The 21705-nt window shown below is 41.9% G+C and overlaps 2 protein-coding genes across 6 annotated transcripts; one reads left to right on the top strand and one right to left on the bottom strand.

Moving 5' to 3' along the window:
• Window positions 1-800: 800 nt before the first annotated feature.
• On the top strand, window positions 801-15498 carry ABRAXAS1 (abraxas 1, BRCA1 A complex subunit). Of its 3 annotated transcripts, XM_004590589.4 has the most exons (9): window positions 801-986; window positions 3338-3428; window positions 6936-6972; window positions 9403-9469; window positions 9776-9969; window positions 11951-12070; window positions 12857-12941; window positions 14398-14512; window positions 14818-15498. In XM_004590589.4, exons 1-9 carry the CDS (start codon window positions 900-902, stop codon window positions 15249-15251), a joined length of 1230 nt encoding a protein of 409 aa, XP_004590646.2. In that variant the 5' UTR covers window positions 801-899; the 3' UTR covers window positions 15252-15498. The 3 variants fall into 3 exon arrangements, with proteins under 3 accessions (XP_004590646.2, XP_058523053.1, XP_058523054.1); XM_058667070.1 differs by lacking the exon at window positions 11951-12070; XM_058667071.1 differs by lacking the exons at window positions 801-986; window positions 6936-6972.
• Window positions 15499-17085: 1587 nt separating this feature from the next.
• MRPS18C (mitochondrial ribosomal protein S18C) lies at window positions 17086-21703 on the bottom strand. Of its 3 annotated transcripts, XM_004590588.4 has the most exons (6): window positions 21463-21689; window positions 20851-20897; window positions 19293-19376; window positions 17758-17815; window positions 17286-17345; window positions 17086-17202 (listed from the first exon to the last, which is right to left on the bottom strand). In XM_004590588.4, the coding sequence occupies exons 1-6, from the start codon at window positions 21557-21559 to the stop codon at window positions 17126-17128; spliced, it is 423 nt and encodes a 140-aa protein (XP_004590645.1). In that variant the 5' UTR covers window positions 21560-21689; the 3' UTR covers window positions 17086-17125. The 3 variants fall into 3 exon arrangements, with proteins under 3 accessions (XP_004590645.1, XP_012783984.1, XP_058523052.1); XM_012928530.3 differs by lacking the exon at window positions 19293-19376 and having other exon boundaries at window positions 21463-21703; XM_058667069.1 differs by lacking the exons at window positions 17086-17202; window positions 17758-17815 and having other exon boundaries at window positions 17289-17345; window positions 21463-21700.
• Between the last annotated feature and the right edge of the window lie 2 nt (window positions 21704-21705).

The raw sequence follows: 21705 nt of genomic DNA, 5'->3' as shown, positions 1-21705 counted from the left end.
AGAAGCTCGTGTATGCTTTCAATCCCACCGAGTCCTTCATGTCAGGTACAGGTACAGGCACACACCCAGGCATGGATAGGAGTACTTCTGTTAGAGACAATCCCCCCAGAGAGTATCCTAGACATTTTTTTTTAATAAGATTTTATTATTATTGGAAAGCCGGATATAAAGAGAGGAGGAGAGACAGAGAGGAAGATCTTCCATCCGATGTTTCACTCCCCAAGTGAGCCGCAACGGGCCGGTGCGCGCCGATCCGATGCCAGGACCAGGAACCTCTTCTGGGTCTCCCACGCGGGTGCAGGGTCCCAAAGCCTTGGGCCGTCCTCAACTGCTTTCCCAGGCCACAGGCAGGGAGCTGGATGGGAAGCAGGGCTGCCGAGATTAGAACCGGCGCCCATATGGGATCCTGGGGCTTTCAAGGCGAGGACTTCAGCCGCTAGGCCACTGCGCCGGGCCCTATCCTAGACATTTCTAAGGATGAAAAGCAGAACAACACAGGCTGAATACCATAAAAATGGCACTGTTGTGCAAGTGTGGCCAAGCAACCTTCTATTCTTGTCACTATAGTTTTTAAACGACCATGTCAGGTGGCTCAAACAGCCACAGACACTGGCTTCAGGCTCGCGGGCCTCTGTAGCGGTGCGCACGGTGCCCACACCAGCCTATCCCCTAAGGAGAAGCTGCCCATAGAAGCCGGGCAGGGTCCCCGAGCGTCCTCCGCCGTCTGGCCGTCGCCTGCCGACAGGGGACGCCCGCGCCCACCGCCCCGCGGCGCGCGCCGACGCGGCCCCGCCCACCCACAGCCGGCCCCGCCCACCCGCCGCGTCGCGTCCGGAGTCGCGTCCCTCGCGCGCCGGTCGCCGCTGCTCCTCAGCCTGGGCTGTGGCGGTCGCGGCGGTATGGAGGGCGAGAGCACGGTGGCGGTGCTGTCGGGCTTCGTGCTCGGAGCGCTTACGTTTCAGCACCTCAACACCGATTCGGACACGGTGAGCCGAGGGGCCGGGAGGCTGCGGCGTCGCCTTGGGAGAACCCCGGGCGCGGCCGGCCGCCCCGACGCCGCCGCCTTCCCGCCATCGCGGTCCTCCAGGTGCCTCCGGCGCCCCGAATCTCCTCTGGTTGAGCCTTCCCGCTTCTCACCCGTGGGACCCGCGTGCTCGACACGCCTCGCCCCTAGGCATTATTTTTTACTTTTTTTTCCCTGGTCCAGCTTGGGCGGGAAAGGAGGGCGAGCCCCGCGGCCGCTGGCTGTGGCCACTGCGTCCTGCCCAGCTGCTGCCTTCAGCCCGGGCACGCCTGTTGGGAGTGTTAGGGGAGTGAGCGCTCGGTGCCTTCGGTGGCCGCCTCGGCTTAACCTGCGTGGGTGGAAGGGCTCACATGTGGTGTGCATCGCTTACCTGCTTTTTCTTTGGATTGCTGTCAAAGTTGTTAAAACTCGAAGGCCTCGGCTGGCTCTTCTTCAGATACTTTGTTATGATTTAAATATTGAAATTTGGGTTTCTAAAATACAGCGCCCGTTTTCTAAAATCTTCTGAAATAACTTTAAAGACCCACACACGGCAAAAACTTTGAACCTCACACGTGTTTTTGGTAGCAAGTTAGTAAAATTGAATCCAGACAGCACCCTACTGAACAAGGCCTAATAGTGTCTGCAAGACGTTGTACCCTTCATTTTAAAATAATGAGCTGTGCCTTACGCCAGAAATCCTTTCAATTCAAGCCTAAAGGAGGTTGGAATTTGTATGTTTTATGTATGCAGTTTCAGGTGAACATCTGGCAAAAAGGCAGATGTATAAACTTTCAGTGTGGTTATAGAAATTATTTCAGTGTGTAGTGTAAATGTAACGGACTGGACCTTACTCCCTCCGTTGCTTAAAGGATTAGGGTTCAATTTCAGCTCTTTCTGTCAAAGTCCTTGAATGGCTGTCCTCGGGATGACTGCACTTGAACTGTTGGCACTTCCTTCCCCAGTGTCTGCCCTTGGGAAGCATTAAGGGCAGACACTAGACTATGGAGTTCCGGATCCACTCCTACTGCTCCTTGGTTCCAGCAAAGCATTATTCGATAATTGTAAAGAAGATAAAATCTTCATTGTGGAGCACTTCATTCTTTGAACATCTCTACGGAAGTCACCGGATTCTTTAGACTGCAAAGAAATAATTGCTGCAGTGGCCTGTTTTTACGGGAACTGGAGCAGGCGCAGCTTTTTAAGAAAGCACATTCTGACACTGAATTCCAACTCTATTCTTCCTCTTGGCACACTTTCTGTTATTCTACACAAGTTTAACTTTGAAAGTACTAATAATCGTGGCATTGCGTAGTGGAGAAACCTGCAGACCAACCCCCCCCCCCCCCCCCCCCCCCAGAGCAGGTGCACTGAAGCGCAGACTCCGCACGCTCTGTTCCTGGCTCTGCCCTGTCCAGCTTGGCAAAGTGGGGGCCTGCTGCTGCACTGCCAGCCATTGCGCTGCCAGCCGCTGCACCGCCAGTCGCTGCACTGCCTGCCGCTGCACTGCCAGCCGCTCTGCATGTTCTTCACACCGCGTGTGCTTATTGCTGACTTTTTTATGCTTCCAAGTATGCCAAGTACTCCAGGTGCTGCCTAACAAATACTGCCAGTAATTCAACTCAGATCCATTCTGGCCACCTCTACAGGGCCTTCTATAATTATCTGAAATCATTTCATTCTCTTTTTCCCTGACTAGAAATGCGGTGCTATTCAGTCTCTTCTTTGATTGTCAGTGTTAAATAGACCATTAGGTGAATGAAAGTATCTCAGGTCTCTGTGCACACACACTACAGTGGTACCTTTAAAAGTTCATGGAAAGGATTAAGATGTTCGTCTTACTGCAAAACATAAATATGTATTTTAAAAATTACTTATGTATTTGAAAGAGTTATAGAGACAGGAGTGAAAGATCTTCCATCTTTAGTTTCACTCCCCAGATGGTGAGCCTCAACCTCCAGGACTGGGCTAGGCTGAAGCCAGGAGCCTGGAACTGCCTTCTGGTTTCCTGTGCAGGTGACAGAGGCCCAAGCACTGAATCCATTCTCTGCTCCTTTCTCAGGAGCATTAGCAGGGAGTTGGATCAGAAGTGGAGTATACGAGACAGGAACCATCACCCATATGGGATTCTGATACCACAGGTGTACTACAATGATAGTACCACAAAAAAAATTTTTTTAAAGAAAAATCTATGCATAGATTTTAAGTAGATTTTTCATGCATCTTTGAAGTGCTCATTGTAAAATATTCAGAAAATGCCTCTCAGTGAGTGAACAGTAATTCTGTTGATTTATTCCTTTTTGTTCTTACTGCTTTTCATTATTATCTTCACAGGAAGGTTTTCTCATTGGGGAAGTGAAAGGTGAAGCCAGAAATAGCATCACTGATTCCCAAATGGATGATGTAGAGGTTGTTTATACAATTGGTGAGTCATTTACTTTTGTATCCCCTATTTTTTGATACTTTATGTCAAAATAATTCAAATTACTATTGTAAAGTAAGACTGTATATACCCATGTTTTAAGGAGAATTGAAACATACTGCTCTCCTTTCCCAATTAAACTGACCATCAGTTGGCCTAACATGGAGCAGTTTGAGATACAGGAAGCAAATGAGGCTGTTTTAGGGAAACGAGGGTGCAACTGCCTGCTTGTTTAGGGAGCAGGAAGAAGGGTCAGCGAAAGGAAGACCAAGGAAAGATGAAGCAATCCACACAGAAATGATAAATTGCCACAGACATTGGGACAGGAGAACCTAGAAAAGCCTGCTGAGGTGGTTAGATTACTGAAAACCATCTGTAATTGTGGAATGTAACGGGGCAGGAGACAAAGTGCCACATTTTTGTGAACTTAGATATGAAGCACGTTAAGTGGGGCAGATAATTTTTAGTTTCACAGTTAAGACACTCCTATTGGGTAGCTAGCGGCTAATGTCCTCCCCTTGCACGCACCAGGATCCCATATTGGCATAGGTTCATGTCGCGGTCCATCCAGCTCCCTGCTTGTGGCCTAGGAAAGCAGTAGAGGACGGCCCAAAGCCTTGGGACCCTGTACTTGCATGGGAGACCGGAAAAGGCTCCTGGCTCCTGGCTTTGGATTGGCTCAGCTCTGGCTGTTGTGGCTGCTTGGGGAGCGAGTCACCGGACGGAGGATCTTCCTGTTTGTCTCTCTTCCTGCCTGTATATCCCAGTAGGGATAAATAAATCTTTACATAAAACAAAAAAACCCAGACTACAGAAAGTTTAGTGACCTGATATATTATGTTCTGTTCATACTCCCAAGCTAAATTATCCCCTGGAATATCACATTTTCCATAACCTCAGTATATTCTACTCTTATGGCTGTTCTGATTTAAAGTCTTTTAAATTATAATCAGCTGTTTCCAGTGTTGTGTGTGTGTCTGTATACTGTAAGTTATACTAAAATAAATATCCTATGCACAGATTTTTGGCTTTATTTACTGTAGATTCATAGATATGATTTTACTATATCACAGTCTGAACATTTTTAAGACTTTTGATTTGCATTAACAGATTGCTGACCAGAAAGATATCAAAATTTATAGTCATGCATTTTAAGCAAGTTTATTTATTTATTTATTTAAAAGGCACTAATTCATTTCCCAAATATAACAGCCAGGCGGGTGGCAGGAATCAGGGCACATGCGTCATCTGCTGCTGCTTGATCCCGTGTATTAGCAGGAAGTGTCCTCAGAAGCCAGGAAGCTGTGCCAGGAGCTGCTGGGGTGGCAGTCTGTGGCTTAGCCCCACTGTAACTTTTTAAACCAGCTGCTAACGACTCTTCTGGGGATAGCACTGTTACAGGTGAACATTCAGAACATGGACCTCTGTGTGTTTGAGTAAATATCTGATGGCTGTCCTTAGGTAGCCCAGCTAATTGCCTTTTGGAAGAGTTAAGGCATTTGGGCTTCTTCACAGTATTTGCATACTGTGTACATATATTACCTTTTGTCATTTCAGTTTCTTGAGCTTTAAAAGCAAGCTTTTAGTGCATTTTTAAAAAATCAAAATTGAATTATGCTACCCAAAATAACTTTTTAAAGATTTGCTTATTTCTTTGAAAGAATTACAGTCAGAGAGATATTATATCTCCTGGTTCACTTGCCAAATGGCCACAGTGGCCAAAGCTGGGCCAGTGCTAAAAATCCAGGAGCTTCTGGGTCTCGCATGCGAGTGCAGGGGCTCAAGAGCTTGGGCTGGCCTGCACTGCTTTTCCAGGTGCGTTAATAAGGAGTTGGGATGAAGTACTGGGACTGGAACCAGTGCCCATATGGGATTCTGGCGCCACAGGTGGTGGCTTTACTCACTACACCACAGTGCTGGCCCCTGACATGTTTTGAGGGATGTAGTTAGTAACTACGTTATGCTAGTTCAGGTTAGCATATGTTGTAAAATCTTTTTAAAACGTTGTATTACTTCAACATAGATAGCTAACAGATAAAATTCAAGATTGACAAATTACTGCACTGCTTTAGTTAATGAGATTTTCATCATTTTCATATTTCCTGTAACTATATACCATGTTCCACTGCTTAGAAATTATGAAATGTTTCTGTTTACTGAAGTTGTTTTTTTTTTTTTTTTCACAAAGGGATGTATTTGTTACAAAAATATATACAAAGAAAAGTCACGTTTTTTACCTGGCTGAAATACTGCTACGGGCAGAATAAACGCCACTTCTAAAAAGACATTGGGGTTTGATTTGTTTTGGGTTTGATTTCTTTCTTTCTGTGTCTTTTTCTTCCTTCCTGCCTTTCTCACTCTTTCTTCCTTGCTTTTGTTATTTAACTGAAAGAGTCAGAGAGAGAGATCCATTCACTGGCCCACTCCCAGATGATCACACAGCTGCACTACTGAAACCATGAGCTTCATCTGGATGTCCCACATGCCCACCTTCCACTTCCCATCTCATTTCTCAGGCCATTAGCAGGGAATTCACTTGGAAGTAGATTAGCTGGGACACCAGTCAGTGCCTACAGTGAGACTCAGGTAGCGCTTTACCCTGCCAAGCCACAACACCAGCCCAAGTTTTTCTTCTCTGTGCTATAGTTAAGATAGATCAAACCTTTAAGAAACAAATACTTGAAAAGGGGTGCCTAGCATGCCATATAGATACTTGTTAGGTCCTGGCTGCTCCACTTCCAATTCAGCTCTCTGCTAATAGGCCTGGGAAAGCAGTGGATTGACCAACTGCTTGACTCACTGCACCCATAGAAGACCCAAAAGAAATTCCTGGCTTTGGCCTGTCCTTGTCCTGGATGTTGTGGCATTTGGGGAGTGAACCGGCAGATGAAACACTATAGCTGCCTTTCAGATATGGTTAAACAAACACACACAGAAAAACAAGAACCCTTTTTTGTTTGTTTTTAAGATTTATTTATTTTTATTACAAAGTCAGATATATAGAGAGGATGAGAGAGAGAAAGGAAGATCATCCGTGCAATGATTCACTCCCCAAGTGACCGCAACAGCTGGTGCTGTGTTGATCCAGAGCTAGGAGCCAGGAGCCAGGAACTTCCTCCAGATCTCCCACACGAGTGCAGGGTCCCAAAGCTTTGGGCTGTCGTTGACTGCTTTCCCAGGCCACAAGCAGGGAGCTGGATGGGAAGTGGAGCTGCTGGAATTAGAACCGGCATTTATATGGGATCCCAGCACGTTCAAGGCGAGGACTTTAGCCACTAGGCCACGCTGCCGGGCCCAAAACAAGAACCTTTAACATGTGTCTGTCAGTTGATTATCTTTTGAGCATTTCCTTTCAATGAGAACAATTCCATCTGTATTGTAGGTTTGTTGTGAATAGATTAAAATATCAGCAGTAAAGTACATCCTGTCATGAAGTATATGCTTTGTGCTTTTTTTCAAAAGAATATTGAATCAGTGGTAATCATACCTAAAAATCCTTCTGTTTCCCAGATATTCAGAAATACATTCCATGCTATCAGCTTTTCAGGTGAGTATTAGAAAAAGAAATAAATGATTCACTGTGAAAGCTAATTTGTGCAAGTGAAATGATTTCTAAAACTAAGTGTCCTAGTTGCTAGTTTTACATGTTGTTACTGATAAAAATGCACGGAGTATTTTTAAATCCCTGAAAAGTCACTTGTATGTCATTACCGAATGTGTCTGCAGGTCTTTGTATGTGTTTTGCTTATTTACTGCTTCTCTCAGATACTAGTTTACCTTGAGGACTGTGAATTTTCCTTCTCATACTACATACCATCACCTCTTGCTAGCAGTCACTTTTTTTTTTTTTAAGATTTATTCATTTTATTACAGCCAGATATACACAGAGGAGGAGAGACAGAGAGGAAGATCTTCCGTCCGATGATTCACTCCCCAAGTGAGCCGCAACGGCCAGTGCTGCGCCAATCCGATGCCGGGAACCTGGAACCTCTTCCGGGTCTCCCACACGGGTGCAGGGTCCCAAAGCATTGGGCCGTCCTCGACTGCTTTCCCAGGCCACAAGCAGGGAGCTGGATGGGAAGTGGAGCTGCCGGGATTAGAACCGGCGCCCATATGGGATCCCGGGGCTTTCAAGGCGAGGACGTTAGCCGCTAGCAGCCACTGCGCCGGGCCCGCTAGCAGTCACTTTTTAAAAATTATTCCATGAGCTATCACATACAGAGATTTGCACAAATAACATGGATTCTTACATTTGTTTCTATGTAAAACTGCCAGCCTCTATTCCTCAGAAACTGGACTTGAAACCAGTGCTCCTACAAGTCTTCACTGTTACCATATAGCTTACTGTATACCCTGACGTACTGCTTTATGCCCCAGTTTGTGGAGCTCAGAAATGGACCATGCTAGAGAAATACAGGAATAAAACCTTATTTAGGGAGTTTTTGCATATAAGTAAAATACAAGGATTTATTCCATCAGTTTAGTATCCCCATTTACTAGGTAGAACACTGTTTTATCTGCTTTGTCAGTAAAACTTTCAGTGTGAGTTTTTTTTTTTGAAAGATTTACAGAGAGAAGGAGACCGAAAGATCTTTCATATGCTGGTTCACTCCCCAAGTGGCCTCAACGGCTAGAACTGAGCCGATCAAAAGCCAGAAGCAGGAACTTCTTTAGGGTCTCCCACAGAGATGTAGGGTCCCAAGGCTTTGGGCCGTCGTTGACTGCTTTCCCAGGCCACAGGCAGGGAGCTGGAAGGGAAGTGGCGCAGCAGGGACACAAACAGGCACCCATATGGGATCCTGGCGCATGCAAGGCTGCAAGGCGAGGACTTTAGTGTAAGTTCTTACAAGCTAAAGAAACAAACTGCCTATTAGGATATGTTTTAATTTTGTGTCAGATATTTTCATTGTTCAACATAGAGCTATCAGTAAAAGTTTTACCGTTATGACTATTATTTGTAAAGTGTTTGTGTAACATTTCTCCATCATAGAAAAGAATGTTGATGTTAATGCTAAAAGGAAGACAATTTTTGTAGCCTCTGTTATGTAAAAGGAAAGAAAGCTGGGGGCAGTAACTTGAAAATCTTTTAAAATTATCTTCACATTCTTTCTGCATCTTGAACATTCCACCTACACATCACAGATCACTGAACTAAACCAACATGTATTCCCTTCTCTAATCCCTCCCCCCAAACAGCTACCTCGTAAAACATAACTGTTAGAATAGGAAATGAATAAATCAAGCTTTTACTTCTGTGCGTCATTACTCATGATTATGCATTCTTTTGTACATTTCAACAATAAGTAAACTTATTGTGAACTGACTATATGATCTTTCCAATGCCCATTTTAATGAATAGTTTTTCATGTAGAAAAAGTGATGCACAAACTTACGTCTTGAAGCTCTCCTTTTTAACTGTTTGTAGACTTACATGTTTCTATCACTTTAAGTCTGTTAATTAGAAAAATTCCTGGGCCTGGCGCAGTGGCCTAGCGGCTAAAGTCCTCGCCTTGAGCTCGCCGGGATCCCATATGGGTGCCAGTTCTAATCCCGGCAGCTCCACTTCCCATCCAGCTCCCTGCTTGTGGCCTGGGAAAGCAGTCGAGGACGGCCCAAAGCGTTGGGACACTGTACCCGCGTGGGAGACCTGGAAGAGGTTCCTGGATCCTGGCTTCAGATCGGCATAGCATTGGCCGTTGCACACACTTACGGAGTGAATCATCGAACGGAAGATTTTTCTCTCTCTCCTCCTCTCTGTATATCTGACTTTGCAATAAAAATAAATAAAATCTTTAAAAACAAAAACAAAAACAAAAAAAAGAAAATTTCTTGTACTATTCATTGTAGGATTTCATCTTACAGGCCAGTAGATATGAACTGTGGTTGGGTAGTCTGGATTAGAAACATCAAAGTTTAAGATGCTAACAAAATCGTATTTCCAGTTTATTTGAAATCTCCTTAATTTTGGCTTTTACAGTTTTTATAATTCTTCAGGTGAAATAGATGAGCAAGCACTAAAGAAAATATTACCAAACATCAAAAAGGTATTCTCTGGTTTATCTTTCTTTGTTGTTATATCCTTTACTTTTGGATTCTAAAAACTTACAGTTTTAAATCAAACTGCTTCATGGGTGTTTTTTATTTAAATTTTGACTAACGGTGAAGATTAGAAGAAGACAAATGTCATAAACATAAGTCAGTTTGCATATTTTGCAAAAGTAATGTGTATGACAGTGTGTTATTTAGAGTCCCAAAATGTATCTGAACATTAAGAAAGCCATCTTGTATCAGTTCTGCTTAATTATGAGATAGATAATAATAACCATTTACATTTTACTTCTGTATTTCAGGATGTAGTAGGTTGGTATAAGTTCCGTCGTCATTCAGATCAGATCATGACATTTAGAGAAAGAGTGCTTCACAGAAACTTACAAGAGCATCTCTTAAATCAGGAGCTTGTTTTTCTGTTAATGACACCAAGTATTATAACAGAGAGTTGCTCTACTCATCGCCTGGAACATGCCCTATATAAACCTCAAAAAGGGTAAATATTTATATAGTAATTTTTTCAGTTTACCAAGTATCTTCAAACACTGTTGTATGAGATTGTCACCATAAGCCTCCAGATCTTACCATCTTACCATCTTATAAATGATCCTATGACCTAGTACACAGTGTAGTGGTGTAACAGGTTAAGGTGTCATTTGTGATACTGGCATATGTATTGGAGTGCTTGAGTCCTGGCTGCTCTGCTTCTGATCCAGCGTCCTGCTGATGTGCCTGGGAAGGCTGTGCAGGATGGTCCAAGGGCTCCTGTCTCCACCTCTTAAGTGGAAGACCAGGATGGAGGGCGTGGCTCCTGGCTTCAGCCTGGCCCATGTCTGGCTGTGCAGCCATTTGGGGAGTAACTGGTGAAGTAAAGATCTCTGTTGCTCTGCCTTTCAGATAAGTGAATAGCTCTTTAGATAAAATTATAAAGGGAAAATACAGGTCAGATAAGGAAATTATTAGTTTAGTGTGGATAATGACTTCTGGCACTGACGATTTGCTGTTATTTCTACTTAAGGTGGAAAAGATGTTTTAGATACTGACAAAACTTAAACCTAAGTTCTTTTCTCTCTTTTTTTTTTTAAAGATTTATTTATTTATTTATTTATTTGGAAAGGCAGATTTACAGAGAGGAAAGAAAAAGATCTTCCATCTGCTGGTTCACTCCCCAAGTGGCTACAACAGCCAGAGCTGAGCAATCCAAAGTCAGGAGCCAGAAGCTTCCTCTGGGACTCCCACACTGGTGCAGTGTCCCAAGGGTTTGGGCCGTCCTCAACTCTGCTTTCCCAGAGCACAAGCAAGGAGCTGGATGGAAAGTGGAGCTGCTGGGACACAAACTGGTGCCCATACGGGATCCTAGCGCATACAAGGCAAGGACCTTAGCCACTGGATTAGTGTGCCAGGCCCAGCCTAGGTTCTTAAGTGGCTTTTCTATAACTTGTGCATATAAGCAAGATTGGGCCTGGCGCAGTGGCCTAGCAGCTAAAGTCCTCGACTTGGACGCACCAGGATCCCATATGGGCTCCGGTTCTAATCCCGGCAACTCCACTTCCCATCCAGCTCCCTGCTTGTGGCCTGGGAGGACGGCCCAAAGCTTTGGGACCCTGCACCCACATGGGAGACCTGGAAGGAGGTAGGTTCCTGGTTCCCAGCATCGGATTGGCGCAGCACTGGCCGTTGTGGCTCACTTGGGGAGTGAATCATTGGAAGATCTTCCTCTCTGTCTCTCCTCCTCTCTGTATATCTTTGTAATAAAAGTAAATAAATCTTCAAAAAAATTTCATAAAGCAAATAAGCAAGATCTTATTTTCCAAAATAGGACTCTCCTTAGATTATGTAAACTGCATTTTGCCTTGAATGAAATTTAAATGTGTATCAGTATTTCATTCTTCATGGATAACAGGATAAATTCTTAGCATTAGTACAGGTTGAGAATTCCTTATCCAAAGTGCTTTGGACTGGAAGTGTTTTGAGTTTCAGATTGGGAATTGGAAACATTTGAATATATACATAATAAGCATCTTGATGATAGGACTCAAGTCTAAACATACAATTCTTGGTTTCACATATGCCTTGTATGTCTTCTATTCAGAGCCTGTGGCAACTTTAGACAGCATTCTTTCAGTACATCTGCGTTTTGAATATAACCCATCTCGTGAGGTCATATGTGAAATTTTCCATTTCTGCAGTCATGTTGGCACTCAGGGAGTTTCAGATTTTGATTACGGATGCTCAGTGTATATTGCCTTATTTTGACAAGTACCAGATAAGTGAAAACATTTTTTCACACAATTATGTTGTGTACATTTCAGAGTTTTATGAAGCCTAGTTGCTTCAAATCAGTAAATTCTGTCTTAGGTTAAGTAGTAAAGGATGGTTTTGGTTTTGGTTAATCTTATAGGAGATAAGCAATCATTGTAATTTATTAATTTTTCTTCCTTTTTAAAGTTTATATTTTAAAAATTTATTTTTGTCAGACTTTTTCATAGGATACCTTTAGTGGTTGCCAATCTAGGCATGTCTGAACAAATGGGTTATAAAACTGTATCAGGTTCCTGTATGTCGGCTGGTTTTAGCAGAGCAGTGAAAACACACAGGTAGGATTCCTCAGCTGCTTTTCACTTTCCCTGCTTCTAGTGCTTCTCTGACCATAAGACAACAATATATGTACATTTTAGCTTGTTCATTCCAACTTAGAATAAGTAGTGAGCCAAAATTGTAATTTCTAATGTAGCAGTTCAGAGTAAAGGCAAAGAAAAACAAAGGTAGTAGGCAAGGTTCTGTCCTGGGCTGCTTAGGTTTAACTTCTGTGGCTGTTAATTAATGCCAGAAACAAGTATTCCTACTAAAACATGAACTTGATGTGGATAGGGAGTTCGGTGTTTGTCCCCACAGAGCTCAGCAGTGTAGGAATTGAATACCATATTTCATTGATTTTTGAGATTCAGTTTTCATGTTGTTAGGGTGTTTTATGAACTATATACTTTTTTTCTTTCATGTCTCATAAATGTTGTTGCCTCCTTCAATGAAGGATGGGTTAAATTTAGTAAAATATTATTTGTATTGACTCCTATACCCATTGCCAAAACAGAACAATTTTTTCATTTTTTCCCTTTTTTGAGTTTATCTATTTTTACTAAATGTGATTTTTGTTTTGTTTTGATGATCTGGCAGTAGTATTTAGAAGTTAAAGCATTTGCTATTCTAAAGATGTATGAACTAGATCTTCTGGTTGGTTTTGCTGAACACAAGCAGGATGACAAAAGTATGGTCTCTTCAAGTTCAGTGAAAACTTTCCATCACTCTTTGACTACAAATACGTTTTCTACCTTATCATTAAAATGAGTTCTGTATATATACTGAAGGAAACTAATGTTTTACAGATCTGAGTTTTTTAAAGATGATGGATCTTTAAAGGAGGTACATAGGATAAATGAAATGTATGCTTCATTGCAAGACGAGCTAAAGGTAAGTTAACACAAACATGCTTCCACAGTTCCTAAATTGTATGGACCTCTGCCACTCCTGGCTCCTAGCTTTGGCCTGGCTCAGCCCCGGCCATTGTGGCCATTTAAGGAGTAAACCATTGCAAGAGCTCTCTGTCTTCCTCGCTCTATAATTCTGCCTTTCAAATAAATAAATAAATCTTTGGGGGAAAAAAAAGAAAAAAATACATATCGCATGTGTGAGATATCTTTCTCTGCATGGCCTCTTTTGCCTAACATATCCTCCACATTCATGGATTGAATCGCGAATGTGGGATTTTAGTCTTTCAGACTGAATAATATTGCACTCTATATATGCATACATATATTCATTTATAAAGTATATCACATTTTCATTATCAAAAAGTGCTCCTCAGGTTGGTTCCCTGCCTTGCTTATTTCAGAAGTGTTATACAGATATCCTAAAAAACATCCCCTAAAACCAGCTGTGACAACTTATCCAATGTCTAAATTTTGAAATTACTCAAGTTCAATTTAATATTATATTCAAACTATGGAACATCTTATTTTTTTGTTGTTACTCACCAAATGGAATTACTCACATTTCTAAAATTGATGACACATAAGGCTAGTTTGCTTTTCAAAAGTAGTTCTATTAGTAGGAATTAAGATGATAGATACTTCTGTAACAGTAAAATATGATTCATATTTTATCAATTTGTTAATGCTGAATAACTACAATAACCATACATCTGAGGGATGTTCCAGTTGTTTGAAAATAATGGGGCATATATTTGCTATGGTTCAGATGCCAGTCAGTGCTGCATGGGAGACCTACATCACTGATTGGATGCCTGGTTCATGTCTCAGATCTGTGTGTTTTTTAAGTTTATTGACAGGAAAGAGAAAGGTATCTTTTACATCTGCTGGTCTGCTTTTCAAATGCATGTAATGGCCACCTCTGGGCTGTGCAGAAGGCAAGAGCCAGGAATTTCATCGTGAGCCGACATGGGCCTGCTGTACCACTAGGCAGGCCCAGTTCTGTTTCTCTTGTGAATGATACCCTGGGAGGAAGCTGTGATGACTTGAGTATCTAGGTCCCTATTACACATATGGCAGATTCATATTGAGTTCCAAGCTGTTGGTTTTGGCCTGGACCAGCCCCAGCTGTTGTAGGCATTTGGGGAGTTAAGCAGTAGATGGAAACTCTTTGCGTCTTTTACATAACATGAATAAATGTTTAAGTAGGTGACATGAACTATCTTAGCTACATTTGTGTCATTACATTTGTATCAAGTTAATAACTGGTTAGAAGAGCTACATTTGAGAAGCATTCCAAAAGATAGCAAAATAAAATTTATGCAAAAGGCAAATACTAGTTGATAGTATATGCTACTCAGATTTTTATATTATTTAACTAAGTATAAGCATTATTTATACAGAACTTGTGACTATGCCTTGAAATCACTGTTTTGCAGACTGTATGCAAAAAAGTAGAAGATAGTGAGCGAGCAGTGGAGAAACTACTAGAGGATATAAACAGATTAAAAAGAGAAATTAAAACAAGGAAACAGGCACAGATTCAAGCATCAGGTAAGAAAAAGTTAACCTAGCCTTGCTCGCTATGCTTTCCTCACCGATTTGAATCATGAACAGTCCACACAGGCGGGCTGTGATGAATGCATCCACCTTGAATTAGAGGTAGTCATTTTATCCAGTCTCCTATCCCACTGAACAATGAACATGCTATTATATTAGCTGTACTGTTGATAGTAAATGGCATAATTTTCCATGGCATATAAATTAAATTTGGAATGTCATGTGATATTCTCACTTTAGATAATTTGATTAACTGTTCAAATCTTTTTAAGTTTAAGTTGATCTTTTGTGTTTTTTAGAAGAGAAGAGCACCTCCCAAGATCCCCAGGAGAACGTTTTTCTTTGTCAAGCTTTACGGACCTTTTTTCCAGAGAATGAATTTCTCCATTCCTGTGTTATCTCTTTGAAAAACAGACATGTTTCTAACACTGGTTGTACCATCAAGCACCACCTGAGTGAGGTAAACAGCTTGACCTTGATGGTAGACTGCACGGACATCCTGGACACGAGTCCAGGCGGCACCCCAGAGCAGGGTAAGCGTAAAGCCTTCGACACTGAGGATGAGTGGCAACTCAAGAGATCACGGCTACTAGAGAGAGAAAAGAAACGATTCGAAGCAGACAGTGATAGCAGTAACCCAGACAGAGTCTCTCCAGTGAGCAGCCTGGAAACAGATGACGACATTGAGAAAATGAGGGATTCTGGTGAATACCCACAGTCACCCACGTTCTGATCCACTTCATCCAAAAGGAGATTTTTGAATTGGCTGAAAGATTCAGCTGTTTTATTTATGCTATATTTTGCTGTCTTCAGTAATACATGTATGAGTTCATTTGTTTTTACTGTATTCAGACATGAGCAGAAGTGTAAAGATGGTTTGTTTTACTATGTTCACTGGTTTGCAGTAATACCTAGAGAAATTTTAGTGTATTTTACTAAGCGTTTTAAAAATATCAGATGCTTCTATTTTAAAACCAAAATTTTTATTCACTATTTACTTAAATTGCGGATGCATTCTTTTAAATGTGACAATATTTCAAATTAGAAAAGAGACTAGCCTATTTCCATAGCATGGAGAAAGTCAAGTATATATGAAAAGTTTATTTTTAGCTTAGTAATTAAAATTCTCATTCCTTAAGTACTCATAAAAAGCACATTATGTCCAGAAAATATGTTGGGCATCATGCAATATTTGGAACATTATTATATTGGAATTTATCCTTGCCCCCAAACAGTGAGCGAATCCAAGTGAAGTATGGCACAAGCCTAATAATCCAGTGAGTCTGGGGTTAACCATTGCTCAGGTAAGGCTCGTCATGGGTGGGATTCAGGAATAAAGCCTGTGTGTGCATACATATAGACATGCAAATATTAAAGCTTTCAGTCTGACACAGAAGCAGAAATGCACATTACTTTGCTAATCAGTCACGACCAGGAAGTTCTCTGTATGCAATGCAGTGACCACGCTCATTACTGAACTCCTCTAACTCTCAGGGAAGAACTGTAGATCGTGGCAAAGTTCCTTAAACACAAAATGAAATTGGGCGGGAGCACCCTCACGCCCTTACTTACTTGTAATTAGTTTTTCCTTTTAATTCGAAGTTCATTACCTTCATCAAACTTTTCCAAAAAAAGTAGCCAAGCAGCAAGCCTTGGTAATACAGAGCAAAAGTAGAGGTCCTCACCTTCATGATTTTTAGGGCGAGTTGGTTAAGTGCAGGTTAGCTGAGAGCTTTTCCTCTATGTGTATGTGTTTCTGTCTACATATACCATGTGCAGCCTTCTCTACGCTTCATTCACTGGATGAAATGCTGAACACATTTTGACCACTGCTTATCTGTTACTGTCTAGAGCAACTAGTTGGTAAGAACATTTGAACTAGTAACAAATATTTTGATCTTCTATCTGCATGCATTAAATACTGTGCTGGGGTGTTTATGAAGGTACACATTACCAGTAATGGTTTATGCAGATCATAAATTGGTACTCTTGGGGTTGTGTTTAAGTAGGAGGAGGGAAAGCAGAGTTGTCTGAATCCAATTGTATTATGAGTGAGTTGATAACAGTTATTTACAAACCATCTTAGTGCATCAAGGACACTACCAGTTTGAAGATTTCACTCAGGAATGTTCTGTCCTTGATCCTAATTTATTTCTCTGAGGGAAGATCTATTTTGTGACCAGACATGTGTAGTTAAAAAAAAATCAAATTAGCCTGGGCAAAGTCAGTGCTATACCGAGTCACACAGGATTTAAACATTATACAAAAAATCATCCCCATTTCTAAGTCAGAATCTGGGTCTAATGTAGAATTCTTGTATTAGGATTCCCAGGTGCTTACTCCTGAAATATCTGGAATGTTATATGATCTATTGGGGACCAGATATAAATGACAGTCATACACTACCATTTTTATTCAAGGTATATACAGCATTATGAACGTCAACATTTTAAATAAGCTATCTGTTAAAATGAACACTGACAGTGGAAGATTCACTTCACTCCCAATCTCCTGAAACTCTTCTACCCACGGATTAGTTTTAGTCAATACTGGCCTCATACAACCACTTATTATAAAAGAAGTTTATTGGTGGGAATCTTACACAGCTTATTCCCGATACTTTATGTTACATACTTTAGGGTCTTTAAGATAGACAGGATCCTTATATGTGACTGGCATAAACCCTGCAAAGAGATAATTAAAGATCTTCACAAAAAGAACAAGCAACATTTTGACTAGTTCAATTTGGTTCATCCGATGCTCTTACCCATTATTTGAGCTCTCTTAATTGCTTTTGTGATTTCTTTTTGTTTCTTCCCACAAAGGCCTAAAAAACAAGTTTTTCAAGTTTCTTATTATAAGCCGAAGTTTTATATATGTTGTCAATCTGTCCTTAATTCTAAGCACAACTAAAATAGATCTGTCTAGGAGGCCTTTTGAGTTGCCACATCTAGCCTGTGTAGTTTCTATTTTAATAGTGATTTACTTGGGGAGGGGTGGAGAGAACCCAAGTATCTATGTAACTGTGTCACATAATACAATGTAATTACTGAAGTTAAATAATAAATAATTAAAAAAAAAAAAAAGTATTGACCGGGGGGGGGGGGGGGGGGGAAGTATTGACCGGGAAAAAAAAAAAAAAATAGTGATTTACAGCATAATTTAACATTTTTCTTAAATAGTACAAGTGGTTTGACAAAATGCTTACAGTTAAGTTGCTGTGATAAAAACTAACATACCTGTTATGTGCCTTCCATAAATGCATCCAGTAAATGGAGAAACAAACTGGGACAAAAGCTGTTTTTGAAACAAAAACAAGACCATATTAGTCACTTATTCCTCAACCCTGAAGGTAATTAAAAATATTTATGTTCATTTTTATTGGAAAGTCAGATTTACAGAGAGGAAGAGAGACTGAGAGTAAGATCTTCCGTCCGCTAGTTTACTCCCCAGATGGCCACAACAGCTGGAGCTGAGCTGACTCAAAGCCAGGAACCAGGAATGACTTCTAGGTCTCCCATACAGGTGCAGGGTCCCGAGACTTTAGGCCATTTGCTCCTGCTTTCCCAGGCCACAAGCAGGGAGCTGGATGGGAAGCAGAGCAGCTGGGACACAAACTTGTGCCCATATGAGATCTTCATGCTTGCAAGACAAGGATTAGCCAATTGAGCCACAGTAAAACCAGGCCTATTTGCACCAGTCTTAACTGGACATGTAAATTAAGCAACAAAAAGTATTTCTGCTATTGTTCTCCAAGTAATTAAGCCTGAATAATAGGCAAGGCATGAAGTCTCATAATTTATCTTGGATTAATTAAACCTACAGAAAATTGAAAAAAAATCCTTTATGACTTCTAAGCTATGTAGATTCAGTACAATCTACATGAATTTCATAAAATGTAACAAACTATCCTAACTAGCCATCTTCAAATAGTTAAAGCAATAACTGGTAAACATCCAGTGTGCCAAAAACCATACAGTCACTGAATTGTTTTATTGACCTCCACATACAGTTTTCTATAATAACTGCTGCTTAAAACAATTTGTACAGCATCGTGACAGGCAAACACAGAAGCCTAAAATTAACACTACACTGAGGTCTTTAAGAGGCTCACCAAACTGTTTGCTATAATTTCAGTCTTAAAAACTACGTCAGCACCTTCTAACATGCTAGACGCTGTCCTTGGCACTCTGCACAATCTGTACTGTGTTTTTATAATTCCTCTCAGAAGGAAAAACCGTTCAACCCTCTCAAGTTTGTCACCTGCAATTTGCTGCGAGTTTGACAACGGGTAACATGTTCAAGGCAGTGAAGTTCACATGGCCGATTCACCTGAGGAGCCTCTTCCACAAGTAAACAATTGAAAATCACTTCCATGCTGAGCTACTGTTAACATATTTGGAGCAGTGGAAAAAGGAGAAATGCCTTGCTTCAACAACAGTGAGGGCCAGCCAGCAGCTCTTTTTGAATAAAACAGACACCTTACACATATAGAATGATAACCAGATTAGAAATTAAGAAATTGCTAAAGCACAGAGCTCCCATCTGCCAGTCCATTCAGCAAACGGCTGCAGTGGCTGTGGCTGAGCTGAAGCTGGAATTCCAGCAGCCTGGCAGGAACCCAAGTGCATCATCACCGCTGCTCCCCAGCAGAGCTGGAAGCTGCAGCACTCAGAATCTTCACTGCTCAACACCCCTGACGGGATTCCTTTACCGCAGGACTAACAAGGGGGCAAAATCTGAAACAAGCATTAACCAAAGTAAAAGATCTCACCTGAACATTCTTATAATCTACACGTTTCTCACACAAGATACATTTCTTAAGAGGCTCCTTAAAAGGATTTTCCATTGGAACAGGCTAGGATAAGAGAAAAGTGTGACAATACAATCTGTTCAACTTGAATTTGAAAAATTTAAATCTTAGGGCCATTATATTTAAGTTCAATCACAGACACACAGTACATTTCTTACTATGTATTTTATATAAGCACTTTTCCATTTAGCTAAGGAAGAGTTAACTCATGGAGAAGTCTCCATTAAAGTAACATCTTCAAGTTGGAAAAAAACATTTGTGGGAGAAAAAGTCTGAAAAATGTTTTCTTCCCCAGAATTGTAGATGATTAAAAATTGTAACCTATTAACTTAAGAAAACTTGCAGAACAATGATACTTTTAAGTTAGTGTAATCTTTATCCATCCCCATATTTCTTTATCAGATATTTTATCACTGCTTGTCTTTACTAATCTTCATTTGCTGGTTCACTTTCCAGATGTCTGCAACAGCCAGGCCTGGGTCAGGCTGCAGCCAGGAACCTGGAACTCAATTCAGGTCTCCTAGCTGGTAGCTGGGTCCCACACACTCAGGCCATCACTTGCTGCCATCCACGGTGCGCATTAGTTGGCAGCTGGGATCAGAAGTGAATAAGGACATGATCCAGGCATTCTCATGGGAAGTAGGCTGCCAATGGTGTGACAACCATTTCGCCAAACACCTCCTCTAGCATAGAAGTTCTAAGTTTAAAAATGGCTTTGGGAGCCAGGATTGTAGCATAGCATGTTAAGCTGTTACTTACAATCCCGGCATCCCATATAAGCTCTGATTTAAGCTCCCAGCTGCTGCATTTCTGATCCCACTCCTTGCTACTGTGCCTGGGAAAGCAGTGGAAGATGGCCCAAGTACTTGGACTGCATGGAAGACCTGGAATAGGTTCCTGACTCTCAGCTCCACCCTGACCCAGCTCAAGATGTCCTGGCCCTTTGAGGAGTGAACTAGCAATGGAAGATCTCTATCTCCACGCCCGCTTCTCACTATAACTCTTCTAAATCAATATTTGAAGTCACTGCTGCTTCCCAGGAGAGCAGGAAGCTGCAGCATACAGAACCTTCACTGCTAAACACTCACCCTGACGGGATTTCTTCACCCAGGACTAACAAGGGAGCATCCAAATAAGCAAATCTTTTGTAACTTTGTTCTCTCATTTATTCAGGCAGCTTCCCCATCCATGGCTGACCCCAAACATAATGAGATAAAGGTAGGAAAAATGTGAATTCAACAGGACACTCACCCAACAGCTAACCTTTGATAGTTTCTTTAGTCTAATACTAAAATACATATCCTTAAATTTTAAGGTCTTGCATGAGAAATAATTTTACACAACCTGTGATTATTGCCAGGAACTTATGAAGAGTCCTTCAAAAAACTACATGACTATAATCAATGCATTCCAATTTCCAAACTTTGGTATTATCTTACTGTCCTGAAGAACTTCACCCAAATAACCAAAACACGAGAATTAGGTTATTATTTGTAAATGCCTTACTAATAAATCTTACCAGGTCCTCATTGCTGGTTAATTGTGAACAACCTCTTCTCCACAGTACTGCAAGTAAACAGAAACAACAAACCAGTTCTTACTGTTAAAGAGCCCATATTCTCCCACGCGTAAAACCTCTCACCAGCTGGCTGCCTAACACTTTTGTTTCACGCCATGGCTAGAGATGAAGGCGCAGTCACACACAAGCAGGAAAATCGATAACACAGTATGCAGTGTACTTGTTGACAGACATGCAGAGAAGATGAAATTGTCGAAATGAGAGTTCGAGAGCCCAAGACACAGCAGCTTGGCTCGGATCTAGTTCAGACATCTGCACCTCTGCACCTTGGCAGGAGGACGGGAAACGTCTCCCTCGCCACGCTCATCGGGCTAGCTTCTGCAGATCCCTGCCTCTCCCTCCGTGTACAGGTGCTAACGGCGAGGGGCTCTCGCATCCCTTCCGGCTCTCATCAAACACTAGCCGAGAGCTGTCACAGATTCCCACCCATCCCAAAGAAACGTAGTCCCCTGCAAACCAGCTTCGCTCAGCTAACTGGCGACTCCGCCCACCACCCAAGGCCCAGACAGCGATTGTAAAGCTACCACGGAGCACAGGAGCTGGGGACTTTACCGGCGTGAGCTCCGGGATCTGGGAGGCCGACAGCTGCCGTTCCCAGCGTCAACTTCTTCCTTCCCAGGACCCTACAGACAGCAACTATAGCTGCCATGGTTCGTCGTCCCTTCCCTTCCCTTCCTTCCTCCCAGCAGGTCCCTTCCGGTGCCCTTCCCCCGCTGCCCGGAGAATTCTGCTCATAGGTTCCGCCGGCGAATGCGGAGCACAGGGCTAAGAGCGGCTGGAAGTCTTCAGCGCGCA

This window comes from Ochotona princeps, chromosome 7 (assembly GCF_030435755.1).
Source record: "Ochotona princeps isolate mOchPri1 chromosome 7, mOchPri1.hap1, whole genome shotgun sequence".
NCBI lineage: Eukaryota > Metazoa > Chordata > Mammalia > Lagomorpha > Ochotonidae > Ochotona > Ochotona princeps.
The sequence above is the reverse complement of the archived record's forward strand: the minus strand, read 5'-3'. Positions and strand labels throughout refer to the sequence as shown.

Bases quoted from the DNA above. Each gene is read 5' to 3' on its own strand.
- MRPS18C (XM_004590588.4), bottom strand. From the start codon at position 21,559: ATGGCAGCTATAGTTGCTGTCTGTAGGGTCCTGGGAAGGAAGAAGTTG. The intron at 17,346-17,757 runs GTATGTTAGTTT...CTTGTTTTTTAG, and splicing joins TTATGGAAGGCACATAACAG to GCCTTTGTGGGAAGAAACAA. The intron at 17,203-17,285 runs GTAAGAGCATCG...ATCTCTTTGCAG, and splicing joins TAAGAGAGCTCAAATAATGG to GGTTTATGCCAGTCACATAT.
- ABRAXAS1 (XM_004590589.4), top strand. From the start codon at position 900: ATGGAGGGCGAGAGCACGGTGGCGGTGCTGTCGGGCTTCGTGCTCGGA. The intron at 6,973-9,402 runs GTGAGTATTAGA...TGGCTTTTACAG, and splicing joins CCATGCTATCAGCTTTTCAG to TTTTTATAATTCTTCAGGTG. The intron at 9,470-9,775 runs GTATTCTCTGGT...TCTGTATTTCAG, and splicing joins TATTACCAAACATCAAAAAG to GATGTAGTAGGTTGGTATAA.